Raw genomic sequence first — 26,591 nt, 5'->3', positions numbered from 1 at the left:
CCCCCCCCCCCCCCCTGCCCCCCCCCCCCCCCCCCCCCCCGGACCCACCTCTCCTTGTCTGTCCTCACTGATAGTTCTGTTAAGGTGAGGAGGTCAGTGCAGTGAGTCTGGGCACTCTCAAATGAGCCCGCCAAGCTTGATGCTGCAGCCAGTGCCACAGAAGCAGTCAGGGGCCATGTGAAACCGGCAGCGGGGAGGGGTTGCCCACAGCCCTAAGAAATCATACAAGTCATTTGAAGTTGAACCTGTCCTCAGGAAAGAAGAGGAAGTAGAGCTAAGTCATGTCTTTCTGTGTCTGTTCCATGAATTGGTGATGCTTCATGGACTTAGCATGTCCTCGGCCAGGATTGGGCAATAAGCGGGACAGAGTGTGGGCGTCCTTTTCCTCCCAGCCCAGCACAGGGATTTTAGGCATCTGTGTGTTCATCCTCTACTCAGTGAGCAGGCATTCACAGAGGGCTCGCAATGTGTGAGCCACAGATGTAGGTGTCCCACGGTCTCTGCCCTCGAGGAACCAGGGAGCAGAGCGGGGACATAGGCCCATGGGAGCAATCTATTCTGAGACATATCAGAAGTCCAAGGTGCTGAGGAATTTCAGGGAGGGATCTAGAGCAGGTGGGGTATGGCCCAGGAAACCTGCCTGGAAGATGCACTACGGAGTAGAGTTGAGGCCTGTGGTAAGGATGGAAGACTCTGGGCCCAAAGCATCCCACAGGTTTGGTCACTTAAGATGCAGATTCTAAGACAATAGTCAGCAAATTCAAATTCACCTGAGATTGCTCGTGGCTTCATTTAGAAGTCCTGATTCATGGTTGAACAGGAGTGTCTGGGATAACCTCTCCTGCACGCAGGTGCCCAAAGGAGGCCACGTGGTAGATGCAGCTTCGTGTCGTGGGTGGGAACAGTGCCTGCCCTCCTGTGTTGCAGGCCCCTTCTCATTGGACAAGGAATGGAAGCTGATTGCTGGCTTCCTTCGGCTCCCCTAGAAGCATCTCAGAAGCAAGCAGAAGTGGCATTTCTGTGGGGATGTCCCTGGAGACTTAGGGAAGAACGAGCTTCCGCATGGAGAATTGTGAGGGTCACAACGTGAGGAGGGCAATTCGGTTGTATTGGTGAACAGGGTTTGGGGACCCTCGCCTGCCTTCCTGTGATAGTTTTTATCACTGTGACAAACACCTTAGAGAAACAACCTTTGGAGGAAGGTTTTATTTTGGCTTGTTAACTCAATGGTTTCTGGCCAAAGTTGGCTGAGTCCATGAAATTCAGGCTAAAGGTTAGGCAGTGTGTCTCAGCAGGGGGAGCATGTGGCAGAGGCTACTCACACTGGGAGGAAGGGGTGGGGCAATACACACCCTCCAGAGCATGCCTCCAGTGATCTGCTTCTTCCATCCAGGCCCCGCCTCCTAAGCTTCCATCATCTCCCGGCAATGCCATCAAGCTATGAATCTACCGGGGATTAATCCATCCGTGACGTCAGAGCCCTTATGATCCAGTCCCTTCCTCCAAGCCCCGCCCCTGAACACTGCTATACTGAGACTAAAGCCTTCAGCACATGGGCCTAGTCAGGGACCCTCTATATCCAAACCACAGTGTTTCCGCCTCCTCCCACGCACACACAGTTTCTCCTCCCAGCTGAGCCCAGGGATTTCTAATCTCTGGGGATCTAGAACTTCAGTACAGGCTGCCCACAGATACCAGAAGCACAAGACTTCCTTTCTCCTCCTCCTCCCGTCCTCAGTAAATACTGAGGCAGGATCAAAGACGCCTCACTTGTTATCGGGACAAAGCACCATTTTTTGACACACCCTGTACTCCAACTGAGAATATGAGATTTGGTCTTTTAGTCTCACAGGGACCCAGGGTCCAGGTCTCACGCACTCTGTCTCTGTACTGAGACAGCCCCACTCCTGCCCCAAGAAGCCTATGTGTCATGTGTCCTTGAAACCAGGAACTTCTCTGGACCACCTCAGAATCCCATAATCCCCCACTCGTCCCTTTGCACAAGTTTATTTTTAATTAAAAAAATCCCCCTTTTTTTCAAAATTTTAATTTTCAGATTTTAAGGTTAGAACGCATTTAGGATACAGTGTGGCATCTTCATTATGTATGTCGTTGTGCTGGGTTCTCTTCATTGCCCTCCCCTCTGCCCTCCTTGCTGTCCTTGCTCCCTCTCACTGGTCCCTTCCTTCCCCCGCCCCTCCCCCACTCCCATGTCGTGTTTGTCACCCCCTCTTTCCTCCGCTCCGTTAAGATCTCTTCCTCCCCTCTCATGGTCCCCTTTCTGGTTTCATGACTCCATATGCCAATACATGTACACACACCCCATGTGTGATCTTCAACCTGAATTACACATGTGAAAGAAACCGGTATTTGTCTGAGTCTGGCTTATTTCACTTAACGTAATGATTTCCATATTTTCCTGTAAATGTCTTGATTTTATCTTTATGGCTGCGTATGTACCACACTTTCGTTATCCCTTCTTCTGGCTAATCCATTTCCCGGCTATTGTAAACACTGCAGCAGTAAACAGATGTGTGAGCGTTCCAGCGGTCTGCCAGCTTAGAGTCCTTCTGCTGTAGACCCGAGAAAGGGACATGTGATAGTTTTATTTTTATTTTTTCCTAGGAAACCTCCCCACTGATTTACATAGTAGCCGCACGAGTTGACCCTCCCACAGGCAGTTCCTCTTTCCCCACACCCTCACGTGCCAGCCTTTGTCACTTGTCTCCTGTCGGTCACTCTGAGTAACGTCAAGTGGAATCTAGAAGTAGTTTTAATTTGTCTTTCCCAGTGGCTAAGGACGTTGAACACTGTCAAGTTTTCACTCACTATTTGCGTTTCTTTTGTGTTTGCTTTTTAATAACTTTAATACTGGCTTTAAGCTACTTCAAGATCTGGCTTTCTTAGCTATGAAAGCAAATGTATGTGGAAGGCACAAAAGACAGACTTAGAAAACACCCAGATCCTCCACCCAGAGATTCATAGTTCTACTCAAGCACACTAACATGCGTGGATGGTATGTGGAAGTTAAGCAAAACAAACTTGTACTTCTTACTTTGAAATATTCTTTTAAAATATTTACTTTTATTTGATGTGCAGGAGTGTTTGTTCGCATGCATGTATGGGCATCGTGTATAGACTCAGCAAAACTTATGAACATTTTAAATATATTTTGTTATTTTGAGAATTTCATAATATGTACAATATATATTTATCGTATCTAATGCCCACTTTATCTTAACTCCTCCAAGACCAGATCCACCAACATGTGCCCCTCCCAATTTGATGTTTCTTTTTAATTTGAGGATTTTATATATCAGCATATTGTATTTGTATCTTTGCGACGCCCTTCTCTTCCCCCTCCAGTTCCTCCCGTGCCTTTCCCCAAACCACACCTCCTCTTGAATTCATATCCTTTTTGCCTATTTGCATTTTTGTTACACACACACATACATACACTTGCACACACACACACACACACACACCCTACTGTGGCCAATTAGTGTTGCTCTAATTTGCATGTATTTAAGGCTGACCCCTTAGGATCGGGGCTTCATTCTTGAGGGATTAAAAAAAAGAAGAAAGAAAAGGAACAAAGCAAAAACTGGTTCTTTGTCCCTTTGCAGCCATGACTACCTCTAGCTCTTTCCTAGGGCTGGGGCCTTTTCTTGTATCCATGTTGGGTCTTTGCAGGTCTTGTACAGGCAGCCATATTGCTAACAGGCATGGGAACAACATCCCTGTCCTGTTCAGAAGCAACTGTCATGAACAGTCCTTGCCCTTTGGCTCTTACCATCCTTCTGCTCCCCTTTTGCAATGTTCCCCGAGCCTTAGGTGCGGAGCTGTGTTATAGATGTACCGTTTGGGACTGGGTATCCTATGGTCACTTATTCTCTCCCTTTTGACTGGCTATGGAGTGCTCTGGTCTCTGCCTGCTGCACAAAAAGGGGCTTTGATGAGATGTGAGAGCCATGAAGTCCAGTTGGTGCTGCATGTATGTGCATGGTTGTCGGTCTGTCCGCTAGAGCGTTGGTTCTCAACCCTCCTAACGCTGAGACCCTTAGAACGGTTCCTTATGGTGTACTTGCCCCAATCATAAAAAAGTTTCCTCACTACTTCATAACTGTATTTTTGTTACTGTTATGAATCCTAATGTAAATACCTGTGTTTTCTGATGGTCTATAGTGACCCCTGTGAAAGGGTCTTCAACGCCTCCCAAAGGGATCACGGCCCACAGGTTGAGAACTACTGCATCAGCGCATGCTTCTCAAGACCGTTCTGCCTACTCCGTCAGCTTTCAGCTACCACTAGCACCTCAGCTATGGGTGGGATTTGTGGCCCCTTCCCCATCTATGCCAGATGCTGTGGCCAGCTTGATCTTGTGCGGGTCTTATTCAGCCACCATAGGGGGTATGTGTTCATAAGTGCCGGAGTCCTGTCACGTCCAAAGACACTTGTTTATGCAGCAGCCCTCCCCAGGTGCTGACTTTTGCCCTTCTCCTGTGATGTCCCCGAGCCCTAGGGAATAAGAGGGTGTGATGTGGATGTCCCATCCAAGGTGAGCGCACCGCCAACACTTACTCCCCGTACTTAGCCCAGTTGTGGGTCTAACTCCTCTCCACTTCAGGAAGTTTCCATGCTGAGGGTTGAGAATTTTCTAACCTACGGTGTTAAGATAAATATGTAGAAGGCAGTTTGCTACTGTGTCCATTTAAAGCTTAGGTACATTTTCAAGAGACTTGTCCATTTCATTGTTGCCTCATCAGCCTCAATGACTATTATCTTTGGGACCTTATTAGTCTAATGAGCAAGAAGATAGTACTTTTTAACCTGTAGTATTATCAGACCGGTCTAGATTATTGATGTTTCTAGCCTGTCACTGAGGTCTCCTGGGAAACCCGCTCTGGGGCCGGCCGGGCAGATGGCTCAATGGTGCAATGCTCGCATTGCAAGCATGAGAGCCTGAATTCAGGGCTTCAGCACCCACATAAAAACCGAGTGTGGCAGCATACATGTCTGTCATCCCGGAGCTGGGGTTGGAGCAGGTAGACCCCTGGCGCCTACTGGGTTGTCAAATGGTGAACCCCAGATTGAGTGAGAGGCCTCATCTCAAAAAGTAAAGTGGGGGCTGGAGAGATGGCTCAGTGGTTAAGAGTGCTTACGGCTCTTGCAGAGGACCCCGGTTTGATGCCCAGCACCCACTTGGCAGCTCACAACCATCTGCAACTCTAGTTCCAGGGGATTCAATGCCTCCTATGACCTTCATGGGTGCCTGCATGCACACTATGTGTACATATATGCATTAAGGCACATACATGTGCACATATACTAAATAAATACTAAAAAGTGGTTTGAAATGATGGGGAAGACACGCAATGCTAACCTCTGGTCCCCACACATATGCACACACCTTCAAACATGCTTGCAAACATGTTTGCACACATGCCTGCACACACCTGTCTGTACCCACACATGCTCATACAACATGTTTACATCACATATGAGACAACCTGCTCTGCAGACAGCTCTGAGCCCTTATCCGTAGCAGGCTGCTGGGCAGCTGGTCATTGTTGGCCACTATGGGAATTCCAGCTGATCAATCTCTCTATTGTTAGGCCCAGCTGGTTTAGACCAGTTTGCTAGCTGGGTATGTTATTAAGAGCCTGCGGATTACAGGATAGCACCAGACAGGTTGGCAGAGCAATTATTTCTCTGAAAGCATGTTTAGCAGGGTAATTTAAAGCAGAAAGGGGCAATTTAAAAGTAGCTGTCAGCCAGGTGTGTCGCACACCTGTAATCTCAGGACTCGAAAGGGTGAGGCAGGACAGCCTGGACTACTTAGTGAAATTCGTCTCAAAACAGAAAGTAAACATGGGAGTAGTTTTCGTGGCTGAATATTTGCCTCCTGGCACAAAGGGGGAGGGGGTGCTGTGCGTCCTCATGACAAAAATTAGTGAAATAGAAGATGGTATTCCTAGGAAGGCCACTGGGTCAGCCCCTGTGCTGTGGTCTCCAGGCCCAGCAGGGGCAGAAGCCAGCAGCCAGCCTTCGCGGGACATGTCTGTACAGTACCCAAAATGTGTGGGTCTCACCTGGGGGATTAGTTTGAGTCTGCATTTGTGCGCGCGTGCGCGTGCACGCGTGTGTATGTGTGTGTATGTGTGTGCATTTTAGAGCAAGGAAGACCCATGAGGCTTTTTTTTTTAAAGTAAGGGTATGCATTTTTGTATATATGAGTCTGGATGTGTCTGTGGATGTGTCTGTGGGTCTTTCTCTCCCACCACTGTGTGTGTGTGTGTGTGTGTGTGTGTGTGTGTAGACAGGAAAACCCTTTATCCTGTCTCCTCTGGAGAGGGTGCAATGGCCCAAAGCCCCATAACAACACACCTCAAACCCGACTCTTTGGTGTGTCTGGTAGGATTTAACTGTACAGCCCTCTGGGCTGTTTTCCTCACTGCTTTAGAACCATTGTTCCTAAAGGTTTTAGTAGGTAGATTTGAGACATCTCCACCTAAAGATGGACACAGTGTCTTAGGTGGACTCGGTCTGCTTGGGGATTTGACTTGAGCCTCAGCTTGCTTTAGTTTCTCTTCTTAAGCTCTCACTACTTCTATTCCCTGATTATTTATTGGTTAAAATAGCAGCCGATGGTCAGGCGTGTGCTGCAAAGCTTAACAATATGAACCTAATTCCTAGGACCCATAAGGTAGAAGGAGAGAACTGACTCCCTCCGTTATCCTCTGACCTCTGCATGCATCCCAGGAATGGCCATGGTGGTTGGACCATGTGACAGGCCTGTTTTTAGGGACACATTCTTGCCTGTGGTGCATCACCTGGGATAGTACCCAAGTTTCTCTGGAAATGAAGCAGGATAGCGACCTGGCCCGCTTAGAAGTAGGCTCACTTCCGTATCCTAGGATTGTGTATGAGTGGAGCCTCAGCCCTGTGAGAAACCTCTGGCTGAAGATCACGGTCGGAACCTGCCCCTCTGAGCTCCTGGCCACACTGTCCGCTGCAGAGGCAGTTCTTTCTGGTGGGATATCCCACCTTTTAATGTGGAGGAGCAGTCCCAGAGCCAAGCAGAATCACAGCATTAATATCCCATGGTTTACCTTGCAGCTCTTCCTGGAAGAGCCCTTGTAAATTAACCAAGGCCCAGAGGACAAGCACTTGGTGACTGCAGTGTCACCAGCAGAGCTGAGATCCAGGCAGTGACTCTGGCACCATGGCCAGAGGCAGCGAGGAGCTACCTCCTCCTGGGGTCTGAGTAGACTCTCCCGCAACCCCGATCAGGAGAGCCCACCCTCTCGTTCTTTCCCACCTTCACATGGGCGGGGGACCCTTGGTAGCTCAAGTGCTGCGGTGGTCTATCTTCTGGATTCAGAGAGCCCTCAGCTTAAGGAGCTGCCCAGGAAATTTCCTGTTTCGATTTTATAGAAATGTCTGACGATACTTCCAGAATGATCCAAGAGAATCAGGGAGCATTGGAACAGAAGCTTGGTGGCTTTAAGACTCTGTCTCGTGTTGAGTGAGCATCTTCCTTTGCTGCTCCCTTTCTTCCTTGGTAAGGAAAGACAAAATGGAGGCCCTTTACCAGACCTCCTCTGTGGCACTTCCATTGGGCAGGGTTTTCTATGGCCCTTGGAGGCTCTGGGCTGGCCTAGTGGTGACTGTGTGTGTCTGGGACACAGATCTCTCAGCCAACTAACTGGCAGAGCCAGGCAAGCACCCGCCAGCTGTATTTCCTCTGACAGAGCCGTGTGCTCTGGCCTCTCTCCATCCTCTAGGCCCTTGTCAGTGAGTACTGTTTCTCAAAATGGAGGCACCAGGAAATTCAGCTGGATTCTGGGTTGGATAGATGGGGACACACAGTCCAGAAACCTTGTATCGACCTGAGATCCAGAGGTTCAGAGGGTTTTCATAAGTTCTGGTAACAGTTGCCACTTCTGAGGTTCTTCTGGGTCATAAAGGGGCCTGGGCACCTTGTATGCATTGTCCCGTTTCATCTACCTAGGAATCCTGAAAAAAGGGCAGCATTGAGCCCGTTCTGCAGATGAGAAAATAGGGCCATAGTGAAGAAGAATTTTAGTTTTTATTGTTAGGAATGTTACATGACTATAAAAGAAAGACGATGCTTATCATCATTTCTCTACGGTTTTAGGACTCTGTCCCATGGTGAGCTATCTTCCTTTGCTGCTCTCTCTGTTCCTCAGTAAGAAAAGAGGCTTTGATTGAGGCCTTTGCCAGGCCTCTCTGTGTGAGTTTTCCATTGGGAAAAGATATATGTATACACACACACACGCACGCACGCACGCATGCACACACGCACGCACGCACGCACGTACACGCACCCTCAGAGTCAGGTAAGAATGAAAACTAAAGTACCTCGAGACCTTCTCTTCAGACCATATCCTGGTGCTTCAGCAAGCTCAGAGGAGGTGGAAACGAAACCCTTGCTGTGCAAAGGCCCTGGGGTGAGGGACGTTTTTCTGTTGGTTCTGCTGCCCCAAACCATGTCAAGAGAGCACTCAAAGGCTCTTGAGCTTCCACTGTGGCGCCCTGCTCTCTGTTTCCATGGCGACCTAAGCACTCAGGCTGCTACTGCTCCACTTCCTGGCTAGCCTGCCTCCATCAGCTCTGCAGGTGCCGCCATGGGCATCAGCTGCCTAGGAAAGTCAGCTTTCCAACAACTGGGTTCCAAAGCTCGTCCCTCTCAGGAACCCAGACCTTCTGCACAGTCTGGGTCAGCGGGTTTGGAGCTAGGTCCCGTCTTTAGTCTGAAGGCTTCCTGGTAGGGAAGAGCAGTAGCAAAGAAATGGAACCCGCCTAGACATCTGGCCTATCGACAGGTGGGTAAGGAAAAGTGGCATACATGCACAAGGAATGGGATTTTACTCAGGTCTTGGGGAAAATGGAATTATTAGAATTTCAGGAAAATGGACGGGACTGGAAGGTATTAAATGAAGTGGTCTACTCTCAGGAAGACAAAAATCACATGCTGTCTCATGAGTGGATCCTGACGATCAATGTTTGTGTTCATGCAAATGAAGGGTTGTGGGAGGGGACGTAGACTGTGGAGCCATGAGTGACCACGAGTGGGGAGCAAGGGGGCACGGACGGCCCATGTGACGTGAAGGCGGGAAGGCGGCTCCCAGGGGTGAGAGCGCACGTGGAAGAGACGGAACAACAAAGACAGTTTAAAAAATACCACCGGGAACCTGATCTTAAAGACTTTTTAAAGTTACATTTCTGTTTTATTTACTTATTTTTGCACCCCCCCTCCCCCGGGTGAATGTGTGTGGCGCTCAGAAGATAGCTTGGGGGAGTTGCTTCTCAGCTTCTGCCGTGAGTTTCAGGGTTTGAATTCAGATCATCAGGCTTAGTGGCAGGTGCCTTTTTACCCACTGAGCCATCCTGCCAGCCCCAAGCTTAATTTTTCATAAGCTAATAAAAGAAAAACTTAACGAATGGAAGGTTGAGGGCTGGAGAGACAGTTCCACGATCACGAGACGTTACTGTTTCTGCAGAAGCCCTGCATCCATGTTGGGTGGCCCATGGCTGCCTTTTAACCCCAACTTGCTGGCCTCCTCAGACACTGCATTCGGGTATACATGTTCTGCATGCAGACATGCGTGCACACAATTCAAAAGCTTTTTAAAAAAATGCCAAAAATCGTGTATTAAAAAAAAAAACACAACGGAGCAACTTGGCAACAAAAGCAGACTGGAGTAGCAATTGTCATATTAGACACAGGGGAGTTTGGTGCAAGTCTGACGGCGAGGAACGATGACGCATGCTCGTAAAGGGTGATAATTAGCTGTCATCCTGCCCACATCGATTTCACAATACGAAGCTGAAATCAAAGTTGGCAGCTGACATGAGGAAGGAGATGGGCCAGCAGTGGAACCTGGAAATCCTGGTCTACCCCTCCGTGACAGCAGCCAATCAAACAAAAAGTAAACACAAGCAAAAATATATTAGCAAGACATCATTCATTGGAGTCACCCATGAAACGGTCACAGAAATTAATCATGTTCCAGCTCACAGAGGAATTACCAAAAGGTTCCATCTTTGTTCATACAAAGAAACAATAGAAAACAGCAATAGGAAGCTATAGAGATCCCAAATCTATATATTTTTCATTAGCTTTTTTTATATTACATGTGATATATATATATATGTGTGTGTGTGTGTGTGTGTGTGTTTACCCAGAGAAGTCAAAAAGAGGGCATTAGATCCCCTGGAACTAGAAGGTGGAGAGAGATTGAGGAAGACACCAGATCACCAGATGTTAACCTCTGGCTTCTGCATGCATATGTACACATATGCCTTCTTTCTCTCTCTTGTTCCCTTTCTCTCTTACACACACACACACACACACACACACACAGAGAGAGAGAGAGAGAGAGAGAGAGAGAGAGAGAGAGAGAGAGAGAGAGAAATGAATATAAGGCCCAAGTAAAACATAGTATCAAGTAAAGTTTATCCCAAGAATTAGATAGCCTTTTTCTTTAAAATTTTAAAAACTTAATTATTTCTCCTTAATAATTATAATTTTTGAGATTATAATATAATTACATCATTTGTCCTGTTTCTTTCCTCCTCCCACTTGAAACCTTCTCATGCACCTCTCCTGCCTTGCTTTCTTTCTAATTCATAGCTTCTTTTTAATTGTTGTTGTTGTTGGTGGTGGTATGTGTGTGTACGCATAGACACACATGTATACATTCATAAACACATAAATACAACCTGTACAATGTTCCTTGTATGTGTATGTTTCCAGGGATAACCAGTGGGTGTGCTCTTCGCTAGGGAAGACTGTTTCCTCAGCTCCCAGCGTTCCTTAGTTGCTGTAGTTCTTTGTATAAGGTTGAGACATCGTGGGCTTTGTCTAGTTTAGCATGTCTGGGTTGTCTTTGTTCAGCTTGTGTTTAGGTAGTCACATTGGTAAGACCGTATGGGTGTAGCTTTTGACATTCCTAGGAGAGACAATCCCATAGCAAACTCCCTGGTCCTCTGGGTCCTACAGTCTCTCCTCCTCCCTCTTCTGCAGTGGCCCCGAGCTTAGGTGGAGGAGTTGTTTTACAGATAGATGTATCTATTGGGAGTGGGCTCCATAACTCCACATTTTTATTTTATATTTTGGTCTTTCGAGACAGGGTTTCCCTGTGTAGTCCTGGTTGTCCTGGAACTTGCTCCTAGACCAGACTGACCTCGAACTCACAGAGATCCTTTGCCTTTGCCTTCCAAGTGCAGGGATTAAAGGCGTGCGCCACCACTGCCCGGCCTCATAACTCTGCGTTTTGACTGCTGGCGGTTTCCTGTAACCGTCTCCATCGGTTGCTGCAAAGAGAAGTTTCCTTGACGAAGGATGGGCTGCATGTGTCTGTGGGTCTAAGGGCAGATATTTAGAATGTAGTTAGGGATTATGGTGGTTAAGTCGCAGTTGCAGGGTTTTCTCTAAGATCATGGCTTCACAGCTCCAGTAGTTGGCTAGGTTTCTGGCATCAGGCACGGTTTCCTACTTGGTGGGTGAGAGCAGGCTCTGTTCTAAAAGCACTGTCACTTAGGCTGACTCCATTCACGGAATAGACTGGAAGGCCATGATTATCTCAGTGGACTTAAGAAGGTGTTGGATACCCTAAACGCCCTTGTGGAAGGAAAGCCCATAGATTAGAGAGTTTCCTCCACCCTGGCAGGTGCTGACCTAAGGCCAACAGTAAAATGTGTTTTACAGGAAAGACCCTAGAAGCTTCCCCTGAAGGCCAAAGTCCAAGCAGAGATGCTCCATTTCTCCACTGCTGCTTATCAATCACATGCCCTGGCTGATTAGAGAAAGCACAGGAAATATGCAAAGACAAGGACCGCAAGTAAGAGAGATAAAGAATGTTACTGGAGCCGATAATATATGTATATAACCTAGGAGAAAGCCCAATGTGGTGTGTGTGGTGTGTGTCTGTATGCTGGGCGGGGACAGGAGGGCCAGCCTTAGTCATGTAGAAAGTTTGGGGCTTTATGAGGCCCTGTAAAGAAAGGGAGGGAGCAGAGGAGAGAGGGAAGGAGGGTCAGAAGGAAGGAGAGAGAGAAGAAAGGAGGGAAGAAAGGAAGATAGACCAACAGATAACCTAGGAATATCAAGGAACAATTAGAACGATCCGAAATTCCCAGCAGAGTTTTGTGCCAAACCCACAAAGTTCTCTGACAAAAGTGTATAGAATTCTTATAGAACAAGTTTTATGATCCTAAATAGAACATGATAAACGGTGGGTGTAAACTCTTGTGGCACACTGTCGGGGTCCCCATGGGCTGTCTCCTGCAGTGGTTTGATCCAGAACACCCCCAGAGCCCTGAATACATCCCAGAGCCGTGTGCATCCATGGGGATGCAGTTGGAAGGTGGTGAAGCTGTACGGGGTGGAGTTTAGTGGAAGGAAGTTGGGACATTCCTGGTGTCTTCAGATGGGATACTGGGACTCCGAGAGCTGAGCATCTCGTGTGTTTTCATCACAGTGATCAGAGCCGGCTAACACATCACCATTATCTACAGAAGTTTGGAAGAGAAAAGCAAAAAGGGACAGTCACTGGGAAAATCACCCAGGTCATTTTGAAAAGACATCGTAACTGAAAGTGTGAACAGAAAAACAAACTATTGGGCTTGAAGCTTGACTAGAAACACACTCTATGCACAGTCCAGAGTGTGTGTGTGTGTGTGTGTGTGTGTGTGTGTGGTGTTAGGGGTTTTGCTGTATGGTCGTGGAAGATTGCCTTAGGGGAAATAGGACGAAGAAGCATAAAATGATATCTTTATCCTATTAAAAAAAATTCCAGGGAGAGTATAGATCTAAATCTGTAAGTCACAGATAAAAACTTAGGATAGTTTTGGGAGTTTGGCCTGGGTAGAGATTTCTCCAGAAATAGGATAAAGCGGCTATGATGGGGAAATAGGTCGACTGGCTTTTCTACATCAGAGCTTGCTAGTGTCGGGCTTCTGTCTGTGCTCACTGGGCACAGAGTATTGGCTCCTGTGCACCAGCTCTCCAGGGTAAAGACAGATGCTGAGATTAAGACTGAGGGGCGCCCCTGGGAGCATGCGCCACGCTGGATGCCCTGGTGGTCTTGTTCTGTTAGACTGAATTGCTGTCCTGGGCAGGAGTTCAACTGTCTGTGGAGAGCCTCTTGGTGAAGAGCCTCAGAGGCAGGTTTGGTGAACCGAGAGAGACCATGGTGACTTCAGAAACACGGGCCTGATCCCTGTGTCGTTCCCATCCTCTCAGGGCGGGTGTGGGTTACCTTGACACAAGCGTGGGCTGTCCATTGATAACTCACAGCCCTGACTGTGCTCTGGAATCACCTCAGGAGCTTGTTAAAAATAAGTCAGAGCGCCCCACCCCAGCACACTCTGATTCAGGAGGTGCCAGGCTTAGGAACTGACATCTGACCGGCTCCCATGGGTGGCCAGTGTTGGACCTGCCGAACTGGATCGGCCTCCAGGGTCCAGAGGCAGAACAGCTCAGCTGCCAAGGATGGGGGACCCACCTGGGCTGGAATGTGGCAGGCTCCACGCCCAGAGTGTGCCGGAGCAGGAAGTACGGTAGCTTGGGATGGCGAGGGAATGTTCCAGCAGAGAGGCAGTGCCAGTGAGGGACTGACTGAGGCTTACCTTCCTCCTGTCCTGGTCCTGCCCCTGTGCCCAGGTGGCCTCTTCTCTACCGTCTTCTCTATCAGCCTGAGCCTTGGGGGCGAGAAGCTGACCTTCATGCCTGTGTGCATTTATTCAGTGTTCTTCCCTGTCGTTTTATTCCATGGGTGTTCACCAGGACAGTGCTGTGCCAGGGCCAGGCTGTAGCAGGGAGCCATACAGTTCCAGCTGGTTAGGGAGAGAGGAGAGACCAACGGGCTGTCATAAAGTGTATGGAGTTCTACCATGGAGAACCATCAGACACCCAAGAGGGACATCTGTCTTCTACTTTGGAAACCTAGAACTGACAGGCGCAGTGGAAGAGACCAGGGATGGGTGCAGGGGACTGTGTGACACGCCGGGAACCTGCAGGGACCTTGGTGGCGGGTTGGACTAAGAGGTCCAGGGGAGATCGTGAGGGTGGAGGAGAGTCTCGTGGAGGTTAGCCTGCAACCTGGGACCCACTAGCTCCGCTGATCCCTTTGACTCACCAGGAACAGGAAGAATGGCTGGGACTTAGGGGTATTTAAGTCGCTTTGTGACAAGGCCTGAGGGTTCTCTTTGCTAGAGAGAGGGAGGCTTGGGTGGGACTCCTGAGAGGAAGGAAAGGGGAGAGGGCAGGTGCTTCTGCACAGCCACTCCCCCACTGGCCATTGAAAATGGCACCCTGTTAAAGATGGTTGTCACTGAGTGGTGACATTTTCTGATAAAATTCTGAATTTCTCTTTGCTTAGCTGAGTTTTACCCTTGCTGGGTTTTGTTGTTGTTGTTGTTGTTTTAACATAGAGTGCATTACTTGCGTCCTTAAAATGAATAAATGAAATTTGTAAGGTGCAAGCTTACTTGTTAATGCAGGGGAGCTGGGGATGTCCAGTACATGCAAAAACGCAGCCTCCAGGCTCTTCCCTCCACAGCTCAACACAGCTAGTGCAGCCAGTGCGGTGGCTGAGGGAAGAGAGCAACTGCTGGCGGTCTTCCTTGGGCCACCACAGGCCTAGAAGGCACTAGGCAGGGCCCAGTGTGCCTTGGATGCTGAGGGCACCCTTGTGGCCTACACAGAGGACTCACTGAGCCACTATTCTGGGCAGCAGGACCAGGCTTGCCAGGCCTCTTGTTGGGGGCATGTGACGCAGGCCTAAATTCCTTTTCGGGTTTCTCTTTTCTAGATACACTTCCCAGACGTGGAGCGCGTGGAGTGGGCCAATAAGGTAAGGCCATTGGTGGGCAGGAAGGGCGGGATTCACTGCAGGCCTGGTGTCCTCCCGTGCAGCCCTTTGCGACTCAACATTGAGTCCCTGAGCAACCTGACGAGAGTGCTGTGCAAACCCAAGCCTCAGGTTGTACTTGCCTTGCTAGGGACTGGAGAGAGGCCCCTCCACTGCCGAGCTTCCTCCATTGATTCATTCACAGAGACGTTTTCTTCTCTTAAAGGTTTTTTTCCTTTAAATAAGTTTTAAATTAGTATCTGGACTGAGGAGAAAAGTTTGTTGTTTTTGAAAGTACAGAGAAAATTTATAGAGGAAAGAACAACCCTAATCTTCCTCCTCTCAAGATGACTGTATAAGGAAAGGAAGATACCAATTAGACACAGCATCCGTGCTCCCTGCCGGCTCCCAGCCCAGCTACAAAACCACTGCTGTGTAACCTTGGGCAATTTTCCCAGCCTCTCTGAGCCAGTCTTCTTATCTGTAAAATGGGAGTGATTATGATTTCTGTCCAAGCCCGCGTGAGTACGAGTTCACTGATATCTCTGTTGTGACTGTGGAAGGTCATCTAAGGGAATTCCCCTGGTGCCAGCTAGCTGCTCCATGTCCCGTCTGTCCATCTGCATCAGGAACCCTGACTCTTTAGATGGTCCCCACCCCCCAGCCTGATCTGTGAGGGGTCCCCCTGCAGCCCACACCTCTAGGCTCCTGCCTCTCCTACTCAACCCTGGGAGGAGATTTGATCCACAGCAGCATCACTGAGGTCAGGGGTTAACACTCATGACCGTTGTTAATCTAAGGCTGATATTTTCACATTGCTGGACATGTCATTGCCAAGCATATCAAAAACTGCCCCAGCCTCCATGTAGAATATAGAGGAAATAGCTCATGGCTTTAGGAATGACCAGGGTTCTGGGATAAAGAGCTGGGTATCAGGCCTTGGGGACACACTCTGCAGAGCCCTTCCTGTGTGTGCCAGCCAGGCCCTGATGACTGTCGAGCTTGAATCTTGACTGAAAGCTACATGACTGTGGAGACAGCCATTAGGATGGAGTACCACGTGACTGTGGATGCAGTTGTTAGGGTGGAGTGTCACGTGGCCATGGATGCAGCTGTTAGGATGGAGTGTCACACGTGGCCATGGATGCAGTTGTTAGGATAAGGATGGAGGCAGCCATGGAGGTGAACCGCACGTTGAGGGTAATGCCACGAGCTCTGGAGAACACCGGAAGATGGTGTAGAAGAGGTCTCCAAGACAGTGGGAGGATGAGCCCCTGGGTCCCATATGGCTTCAGGCTCTACCATGATTATGGGGAGGACCGGAGTGGGGAAGGGGCACCTTTATACTGAAGCCCGAAGACCCCACTACACGCTGTCACTTGTCCCTGCCACCCAACATCTCCACTTCACGTGGTTACAATAGAAAGTGGCCATTACTGGTAAAAAAGAAACTGACAGTCTTTAGGTCAACTAAAAACATGGCGCCTTGCCAGTAAGATAGTTTGTCCATCCCCATGACGTACATGGTCGGGGAGAACAGACTTCTCCATTGTCCTCTGACGGCCACGTGAGTGCTGTAGTGCAAGCATGTGTGCGTGTGCACACGTGCGCACACGCGCACACACACATCACACACAATGTAAACAAGAAAAGTATTCTACCAATATCATTTTGGCAAATTCTGATCATTGTATAGTATGTCCGCATGACATTTCTGTCAACAATGAACCAAAATACTAAAGTGGTCCCGTGGATTATGACTGGAGCCGAACATTTCCTGTCGAGTGTCTCAGCCACGTCTGTCTACAGACACTGCCTACTGTGCGTCCTGGTTGCCTGTAGTACTCACCACAGTAACTTGCTGGGCAGGTTTGGAGCCTTGGAGCCATAGGCTGAACCAATCCACTGGGTGTGTAGTAGGCTAGACCGTCTGGGTGTGTGTAAGTACACTTGGTATTTGCACAAGGACTAGGGCATGGGTACATGAGGCCCTGGCATCAGGAGGAACTTGGTCCCACTCATGGCTTTCAGACCAGCCCTGGCGCAGGAATGGACCAAAGTCTGCCTTTTTTGGCGTGTAGAAATTATGCCCATAGGAAACAATTTATCAATCTCGTCTGTCATCATTTTTTTTTCTTAAACCAATAGCATCTGTTACTGTGTACGAGGTGTAATGCAGAGCAAGGATGTTTTTAGGGCAGATCTGATGGCTTTAAATTGCTGAATTAGACTGAAGTGTTCCTATAGTACTCTCAAAATACAGCTAACCCTCTGCTGGCAGTGGGATCGGCTTCTGTCATCAGGTGTTTACAGAATGGATTGATGGGCAGGTGGGAGGCTAGCGGGCAAGCCACATGACTGTGGATGCCACCCGTGGACCAGGCTGCAGAGGATCCAGGCTTCTGTGGACCTGCAGTCTGGGACACAGAGCTGACCTCCAAGGGCCCCCGTCCCAACTTGCAGATCATCACGCAGATCTGGCCCTACCTAAGCATGATCATGGAGAACAAGATCCGGGAGAAACTGGAGCCCAAGATCCGGGAGAAGAGCGTCCACCTCAGGACCTTCACCTTCACCAAGCTCTACTTTGGACAGAAGGTTGGTGATGCGTCAGTGAGGTCAGCCTGGACTTCCTGGGCAGTCTTTTCTTGTCCTCTCTTCCTGGTCCCCCCACCCAGGACAGTACTTGGTTATGAGGATGCCACTGGGCCTCAGAGAGCCATAGCCCCTGCCTGTGTTTCCCAGCTTGTCAGCCCCAGGGCACAGCTCTTGCCTCCAGTCCTCCTACCCAACTTTCCGGGCTCCAAGGAAACCACGGTCATAGAGCAGAAAGAAGCTGAAGGAAATAGTTCCCCTTTTCTTCTAGAAACTTCAGAAACATGCACAGAGGGAGCCAGATAGCTAGGAAAGACGAACAAATGGTACCTGCTAACTCCGAGGGTCAGCTGTGATCTCTGCCCCAAGGCAGTTCAGGGCATTAGCAGCTCACACTAGTTCTGTGGAGACCACAGGCATCCCGAAAGAAGTGATGTCTGAGTTGCCCTTGGAGAACTCGGCAGGCAGAGCAAAGGAACTTCACACTGCTGAGTTTAGAGCAGAGCCTGCACCACCAGGCCACTCCTTGGGCACCGAACCCGAGGAGGCTGACCAGATGTTCTAGGCCTGCAGGTGACTGGCCTCACTCCTCCTTCTGCCCTTTCGAGGCCTTCTGTTCTTGGCTTTGCCCATCTCCTCTCTGTTCCTCGTCCTCCGGTTTCCCCTCCTTTCACTGATTGACTGGGGGGGGGGGCTCTCCCAGGACCTTCACAGGCCCAGGCACGCCCCTGCGTATGCCCCTGTGCAAACCGCTGTGCATGCCGCTATGCATTTGCCCCGCCCTCTTCTTTCACATCCGCCAGTGTCTTTAGCATCCTCTGTGCTGTGGTAAGCTCGAGCCAGTGGCCTGCCCTCTCTGAGCTCCACTTTCCCAGCACATGAAAGGACAGGACCCGTTTCTAAGGGCTCCTCTGAGGCATGAACCAGCTGGCCCCTGCAGCTGGGTAAACCATGTCCCAAATGTGGAAGCCATGTTCTGGTCTAGTGCCCTTGTCTGAACCAGGACTATCCTGCTGGCCTGTAGTGGTCACCCTAATACCTGTCCCTGAAGGTGAGGTATTGGGGTAGCTGAACATTCAGAGGTTCCAGGCGATCCTCTACTCCCGGCAGGCCCCGAGAAATGATGACTGAACACAGTACCCCTCCCCCAAACTACACTTCCAATGAGCCGGGGCATAGCCAGGCTGCATGTGCCCTTTTACAATTCTGGAGACTCCTAAAGAAAAATAGAATATAAAATTAAAAGTTGCCTAACACATGGAAGGTCTTAGGTTCAATTCCAGGTACCAGAAGAAGTCTAAAATACCAAATAAATAAATATGAGAAAACAAATCAGAGGTGTAAAAAAAAAAAACATTGTGTTTTTAATGAACTCCATACTTTGAGAATCTATTCAAAGGTTAATACATTTTTAGATTTTACGTTATGTGTATGTCTGAGTGACTTGATGTGCACCACACATGTGCCCAGTGCCTCCCAGGGAACAAGGAGCAGCAGACCCCTGAAACTGGAGTGACAGGTAGTTGTGAGCCACTGGGTAGGTTCTGGGAACCAAACCCTGGTCTTCTGCAAGAGCAGCGAGTGCTCTGAGCCATAGAGCCATCTCTCCAGCCCCAATAATACATTTTCAAATGCTACTTTCTGTGGGGTGAGCAGAAATGTAATGGAATCCTTTCTCCTTGTGGAACTGGTCGAATTATTTCCAATAACTTAGTATGAAAAAATCTTAAACATATAAGATGTTTAGTGAATTATTCAGTGAACGCCTCAGGTCTGTTCTCTAAGCTGTGCAGATGCTAATATCTTGCTGTGCTTGGTTTATTATATATCCCTGCCTCTGCCTATATAATCATCTTTCTCTAAAATGCGCTCCAAACAACAGCAGACATTCGTGAACTTTTTACCTCGCATTTGGCATGCATATCACTAACTCAGGTGCAAATGAAATTTAGTTTTTACTCCTGATGAGTCTTAACCAGAGTACCTGAGGGTACAGTGAGCACGGGTGTGTGTGTGAGAGAGGGAACAGAAGGGATTGGATCCCTGAGCCAGTGACCCTGCCTTTACCCTACCCATGCAGGGCCAGCTCCTTCCCATCTGCCACACTCCCTTTAAACTCTCTTTAGGAGACCTTGTTACTCACCCCCAACCCTCCCCACTGGGTGGGGCAGAGTGGCTGTTCTTTATTTGACTTCTCCCTTTCCACTGTCTCGGGGCTAGGCGGTGGGCATATGAGGCCAAGCTAGGTCCCCATTGCCCTGTCTTCTCCAGGCTAAGGCCTCCTGGAGTCGATCCTGTTAAATAGCTGTGACAGGAAGGGGAAGCAGGGGATCCATAGTCTTTCTGTCATCTTTTTCAGTGCCCCAAGGTGAACGGTGTTAAGGCACACACTGACAAATGTAACCGGAGGAAAGTGACCCTGGACCTGCAGCTCTGGTGAGTCCTGGTGTCTCGGGGACAGGCAGGGTAACTCTAGACAGCAGCTTGAAGATAGAGTGGTTTTGTGTGTATGCTGGTTTGGGGCATGAAAGCCTTCCTAGGACCACAGCACCTCTGGGCTGAGACCCAGGTCTTTGTAAAAGGCGGGGTACAGAAAAGTGGATGGGGGATGACTGGCCCCGAATAGCCAGCCCTGGCTCACTTCTCAGCCTGAGCCTGGCGTCTTGCACCCCCAGCAGCTCTGCAGGACTTTCTTGCAAGCCAAAGCTGGGCCACTTGGAGGGTCAGAGCAGCCTCTGCAGAGGTGGGTAGAGGAGGCAGGTGCTTGTGCTGAGACCAGGGAGCTTCAAGCAGAGAGGAGAGGCTGTGTGGAGAGCTGGCCTCTGACACGCCAGGAAAACTAGAGTCAGCAGTGAGAGGCTGTTGAGTGGGCTGCACGCTGCACTGGGCTGCACACTGCACTAGGCGTGGGCACGTCTTTCCAGTGAGGCTCATGACGGGCCTGAGCCAGGAAGGGAGAGTCAAGCAATGCATCTTTCCAGAGGTGCTGAGGCATTGACAGTGTGTTTGGGGACAGGACAAGAGTGGTTTTCATTCCTTCCCAGAGTCTCACATTTCTTGTCATTGGCAGAAACAGAAGATGGCTCTGAGGCCACCCTCTTAGGAGCTGGTCTCCATTGTGCGTGTTAGAAGGGTAGCAGACCACGAAGTACCCCTGTCCCCAGATACGCTGTCACAGACCCTCCTGTGAATAGTTCAGCCTCTCAGGTGGCACTTAGCACCCCTGCCACCCTGTTCTGCCTGTCCCTGCTCACCAAGCATTTCTGTGGTCTGACAGCAGGCTCATATGCCCATGTGTGCAGGGGTGTGATGGTCATCTCCTCTTAGCTTCCTCCAGACCTTTGACAGTCTCTTGACATTTACCCTCAAAGGCGCCCACTCTGGGCTCCTCAGGGCCCATCACCTGGCAGGGGACGCCAGCTGGTCCTGTCTCCAAGGTTCTATCACCCACCTCCACCAACAACTAGAGATGATGGCGGGATGAACCAGGGGGTGTGGCACATGTGTCCCCTTGATCAGGGATCCAGAAGTGGTAGAGGAACAGCATGTTTACCAGAAACATCCTTTTCATTCATGGGTGCCCTGGGGCTAGATGGTACCACAAAGCCCTGCTTTCCTAGACAGAAGTGGGGATGTGCCAAAGAAGAGGCCAGGTGCAGGAGTCTGGGAGGGAAAGAAAGGCTGAGGCTGTGGAAAAAGTGACAAGCTGATGTTAACTGAGACCTGATGGCCAGCAACAAGGGTTGAGGCTGTGTATCACTGGGCATTGCCTGCCTGCTCTAAGCAGTAGCACCCCCCCCCCCCCCCCCCCCCCCCCCCCCCCCCCCCCCCCCCCCCCCCCCCCCCGCTCGTTTCAGCTACATCGGGGACTGTGAAATCAGTGTGGAGCTTCAGAAGATCCGAGCAGGTGTGAACGGCATCCAGGTGAGGGGGATGCCGTGACAGCTGCCCCAGCCCCTGCACTAGGCTCCGGGAAGTGGGATCAGCTCACACTGGAGTGTTGATGTTTGTTTTAGTACTCTTGAATCTTTGCTCTTTTGGGGAGCCCTCCACCCAGCTCCCAACTAAATCACACATGGAGCCTTATTCTTAATTATAATCACCCGGCCTTAGTTTGGGTTGTTTCTAGGCATCTTTTCTTATCTTAAATTATCCCATCTATCTAAAAGGCCCCCAGGCCTTTTCCTTTTCTTCTGTGTATCTTACTTTCATTCTTACTCCATGGCTGGCTGGGTGGCTGGCCCCTAGCATCCTCCTCTCCTTGCTCCTTGCCCTCTTCCAGATTTCTCCTTCTCTTATTCTTTCTGCCTGCCAGCCTCACCTATCCTTTTTCCTGCCTCGCTATTGGCCATTCAGCTCTTTATTAGACCATCAGTTTTAGACAGGAAAAGAATCACAGCTTCACAGAGTTAAACAAATACAACATAAACAAAATCAACACACCTTTATATCGTTAAACAAATGTTCCACAGCATAAAGGAGAGCAACACACCTTAGAATAATTTTCCACCACAACACTGGACCATGCTGTGAAGGACACAGTGGCACCAGACATGGGCTGTTGACACGGGAGCAGCTGTGAGGTCACACAGTCAGTGGTGCTGGGCTTTACTAACCTGCTGGGCCTTGGGCTCTAGGGCCACCTGTGTGTCAAGTCTCCAGAGGTTTTGTCTGCATAGGAAAGTGAGGGAGAGCCGTAGCTGGGACCCAGGTGGACCTGGAGGTGGAAATACATCTCTCCAGAGGCCGTGTGCCCATCCGGAAGTCACATCTGTGTCCCAGCCACCCCAGCTGCTCACACACCACAGTATAGTTAGTTCATGGCCTTTGGGGGGCAGCAGTGGGGTCATAGCTGTGTCCAGGTCCCCGATCATGAGCTGTGGTCCCTTCAGTGATAGCAGGTGACCTAGGCAGGAGTACCTGACAGAGGGAAGGTGGCGTGTGATAATGAAGCCACAGGGGACTGAATGGCAAGTATGGGAACGGGTTTGGTTCCCTCACAGCTCTCTGTGCCTACCAGTTGCAGGGCACCCTGCGTGTCATCCTGGAGCCCCTGCTAGAGGACAAGCCCTTTGTGGGAGCCGTGACCATATTCTTCCTTCAAAAGCCGGTGAGCTCAAAGCCTAGGGATAGGCCTGATGCCTTCCGTGAGCAGACATTGAACCTCCCATGTTGGGATTTAGCCTGAGAATGAACAGTGGTTCAGCCCAGCACAGCTGGACACCTGTGGTCCAATCCTAATTGGTCCTTAAGGCAACCTCAAGGAGTTACTGAACTGAACGAGGGCCACAAGGTCCAGAAATTTCTCTGAGACAAACCTGAGCTCGTGAGAACAGACCAACCTGGCTGTGTGGCAAAGCCCCCTTCTGTGGCGGTCCTGGCCTGAAGCAGCAGGCCTGACCAGCCTAAGCTAAGGCCTGGAGCCTTGCTCTAGTTTCATTCTGTTGTTGTGTTCAAACACTGAGCAGAAGCAGCTTATGAGAGGGCTTATTTTAGTATACAGGTAACAGTCCGTCACTGAGGGAAGTTGGGGCAGGAATCCAAGCAGAGACCTCAAGCAGAAGCCATGGAGGAAAGCTGCTTGCTAGCTCCGTCTCAGGCTTACTAGCTTTCTTATACAACCCAAGAGCACCTCCTGCCTGGGGGATGTGTCACCCACAATGGACTGGGTCCTCCCATATCAATTAACACCCAAGACACCCCCTACAGCCAGGACTGGGGGGATCCCTCAACTGAGGTCTCAGGTGGCTCTAAGGTGTGTCAGGTTAGCAGAGCTAGCTAGGACATCCTCTCTACCTCATCTGGCAATAGGTGCACCCCGGCAAATAGGGTTCTCCCTTTTGGGGGGATATGAGGAGCTTGGGAAAGGTATCAGCCTGGGTTGCCTGCTTCTTGAGCCTAGCAGCCTCCCTCTGCCCACAGCACCTGCAGATCAACTGGACGGGCTTGACCAACCTACTGGACATGCCGGGTATCAAGTAAGTGCCGGGGGTGGGGCTCCCTGGAGTCCTGACAGCTGTGAGCTGCACAGAGGCTGCATCCCCCCACCCTGTATAATGAGTGGGAAATGGGGGGGGGCAAGTACCGGTGTGTGCGCATGTGTGTGTGCTCGCGCGTGTGTGTGCGCACACCTGCAGAAAGCCAGCCCGTGGACAGGTGCACACCCTCCTGCTGACAGCTTTGCCCAGTGTAGACTGAGAGGCCAGGCTTCTTTGTCTTAAAGTTGCCCAAGCACATGCACACGTGGGGTAGAACCCTACTGTGTGTGGAACACAGGTGTGCATCCTCACACTTCACCCTTCCCCACCCCCACTGTAGTGAGATGCCCAGTTGGCCCCTGTGACATAGTTGATGTGCACAGAGATGGGAAGGGACATTTTCCCAGCAGGGGCCAGCGAGAAAGGACAGGACCAGGGGAATCTCAGCTCCCCAGGCGAGGTGCAGGCGGCCTTCAGACACCAGGTGTTCCTCAAGGCACCCAGGAGGATGCTAGTATCATTAAATCTCTCCGGGAGGCAGGGTCTCCTGGATTGGTCGGGAAGGCTATTGAATGTCTCTGCGGGCCCCAAGGACGGCCACCTATATGCTCACTGGGGATGTCCCCCTCTGATCTCATTGTTCCAAATGGAGAGAATCTGGTCTTGCACCTTTTCTCCTGTTCTTTGGAAATTCCAAAAGAGCACATAATGAAATCTCTCCACCATCCACTTTCTCCTCTGACTCTCCCCGGGCTCCCAACACATCCTCCTCCCAACTTCACGTCCTCTTTTTATTTTTATTTTAAATAACCCATAAAGTCGAGTTAATGCTGACTATATGTGCATGACTGTGGGTCCATCCCCTGAAGCATGGGAAAATCTGCCAGTGGCCACACTCTCAAGAATGGTTCTCCCTCTACCAGCAGCTGCCCATTGCCAGTAGATTTCCAGTTATTGGTGAGGCCTGGAGAGTCTCTCCCCATTTAGGCCTAAATTTTGTGTCTGCTTTGATCTTGCGTATGTTCTGCGCAGGTAACCACAGCTGCTCCGAGTTCATGAGCCTGATAGTCATGGCATGGCCAGGAGCCGAGCCTGCTAGCCATGGCATGTCCAGGAGCCGAGCCTGATAGTCATGGCATGTCCAGGAGCCGGCATTTAACCTATTGGCTCCTAAATTCTTTCCACCACCTCCTCTGCAGTGGTCCCTGAACTTTGGCAAGGGGATTGATAACAATGTCCCATTTAAGCAGCCACACACTGTTACTCAAAGAAGACTTTTTGAATAGCTGTTGTGCGCTGGTCCTGCTGATACTGTCCGACTGTGGGGGTAGGTGAGCCAAGGAATAGAGAACGCCACCAGCGTCAAGGAAGAGAAAGGTGTCAGTGGCCAGCTGTTGTCCTGTGGCCTCAGCACTGTTTTCAGTGCTGTACCCACAACTCCCTTCACATCTGTTCCGGGTGCAGCCGTTAGCAGCCCTCTATCAGGACACTGAAGTCAAGGGACGGGGACGCCCATCTAAAGCAGGGCAGCTAGGGAATATGATGGGAATCTTGACCTAGGGTCTGTTCTTAAAGCACTCTGTGTTGCCTAGGAACAAGCAGGACCTTTTTTTTTTTTTTTAAATTGGGGGTGGAGAGTGCAAGCAGGATGCTCCTCCTTGGGTCAATATGTCTAGGACACAGGATGTATATCTGTCTCGTGCCCAGCAGCTGGTCAGGAAGAGACCAGTGTTGCCTCTGGTGGAGCCTTAGTGCCAGCTCTGAGGATGAGTACAGGGGCAGGTGGCATACGGAAGCAATGTCACCCCTCCATAGCTGGTCACGCCTGATGTTTCAGTGACGTATCAGACAGTTTGCTGGAAGACCTCATTGCTGCCCACCTGGTGCTGCCCAACCGTGTGACTGTACCCGTGAAGAAGGGGCTGGATATAATCAACCTGCGCTTCCCTCTGCCCAGCGTGAGTACCGGGAGCTGGCTCGAGTGTTGGGCCAATGAGGAGGGACGCAGGCCATGGCTGGGTTCTGAACAGTGCTCACTAGTGGCCATCCTCATGGTAACCCATTTCACAGGGTGGCCCAGAGGCTGGGAAAGGTGTGTGACTTGCCCAAAGTCACCATCTGGGAAGGGGTAGCACCCATGTAGTTTTACCATGTTCCTGTCCCCCCTGTAGTTGAAACTGTAGGTAGGCACTCCATGACACCCGAGGTCCCCCTTCTTCCCTCAGGAAGGCTCCCTTGGTTCTGTGCAGTGGTGGACAGGACCTTGAGATCTACAGAAAAGGAAGGTTCTTGGTTGAACCAGGATGGGAATTCTTTGGCTCCTGAGCCCATTTTCTCCAACGTCTGGGATCCATTCATGAGACCCCCGGACATTGCCCTGTGGCTGCCCTACAAATAGTAGCACTGGCTAAGGGGCTGCAGATAGGGGCCCTGGAAGAAGAAAACATCCATTTTACTGTCCGCCAGGTGAAAAGCCGCAGGCCTTCTGCTCATGCCCAGCCTGACATATACTGCATTACATACATGAAGTTCAGGGACGTGGGCTGGCAGGGAGGCAGCGTGGATGTCCCGAGTCTTCCCATGATGGCTCACTGGCTTTCACCCACACTACATGCAGTCCCATAACAATGTAAACACCGTCTCACCAATGTAAGCGTTCCTAAAAACGTATATTCCCCTAGGAATGTCCTGACAGTTTGCAACATTAGAACTCTTTGGGGGACAGCTTCTATGTGTTTCTGGTAACTGGTCATGGATATTTACATTTATTTCATTCTGTTTTCTATGTTCAAGTTTTAGTTTTGAATTTTCTACAATTATGTAACATAGTTGTATGTTTCTAAAGGCCAATACCAAAACTGCATCTTAGGGAGGGATCCTTACTGCCTCTCGTTCCTATCCCCCAGTCCTTGCCCCGCCCCCCCACCACTAAAGTAATGGTTTTTATCCCATTGTATTTGAGTGTTAGTTAATGCAGAGACATACACAGTCATATCTGTACATCTTTGTTTATATTCATAGTCCCCGTTTCCTTTTATTTTTAGATTTTGATTAGTTCTTTGAGAATTTCATATAGTGTATTTTGGAGAGGGGCGATAACACCAAGGCCAAGAAGGTGCACTCCAGCTAGCTGGGG

The 26,591-nt window shown here is 50.0% G+C and overlaps 1 protein-coding gene across 1 annotated transcript in view; it reads left to right on the top strand.

The window, feature by feature from the left end:
* Esyt3 (extended synaptotagmin 3) overlaps positions 1–26,591 on the top strand; it is a 47,017-nt gene that overhangs the window by 4,145 nt on the left and 16,281 nt on the right. Inside the window, exons 2-8 of the mRNA XM_050139686.1 lie at positions 14,844–14,885; positions 17,346–17,480; positions 19,837–19,913; positions 21,335–21,401; positions 22,498–22,587; positions 23,400–23,455; positions 25,293–25,413. Of these exons, the coding sequence (XP_049995643.1) occupies positions 14,844–14,885; positions 17,346–17,480; positions 19,837–19,913; positions 21,335–21,401; positions 22,498–22,587; positions 23,400–23,455; positions 25,293–25,413 (588 nt within the window). The remainder of the gene's footprint in view (positions 1–14,843; positions 14,886–17,345; positions 17,481–19,836; positions 19,914–21,334; positions 21,402–22,497; positions 22,588–23,399; positions 23,456–25,292; positions 25,414–26,591) is intronic.

The sequence above is a fragment of the Alexandromys fortis genome, unplaced genomic scaffold (genome assembly GCF_014885135.2).
Source record: "Alexandromys fortis isolate MF-2015 unplaced genomic scaffold, M_Fortis_MF-2015_v1.1 scaffold_36, whole genome shotgun sequence".
In the NCBI taxonomy this organism is placed as follows: domain Eukaryota; kingdom Metazoa; phylum Chordata; class Mammalia; order Rodentia; family Cricetidae; genus Alexandromys; species Alexandromys fortis.
Note: the sequence above shows the minus strand (reverse complement) of the source record. Positions and strands in the feature narration are given on the sequence as shown.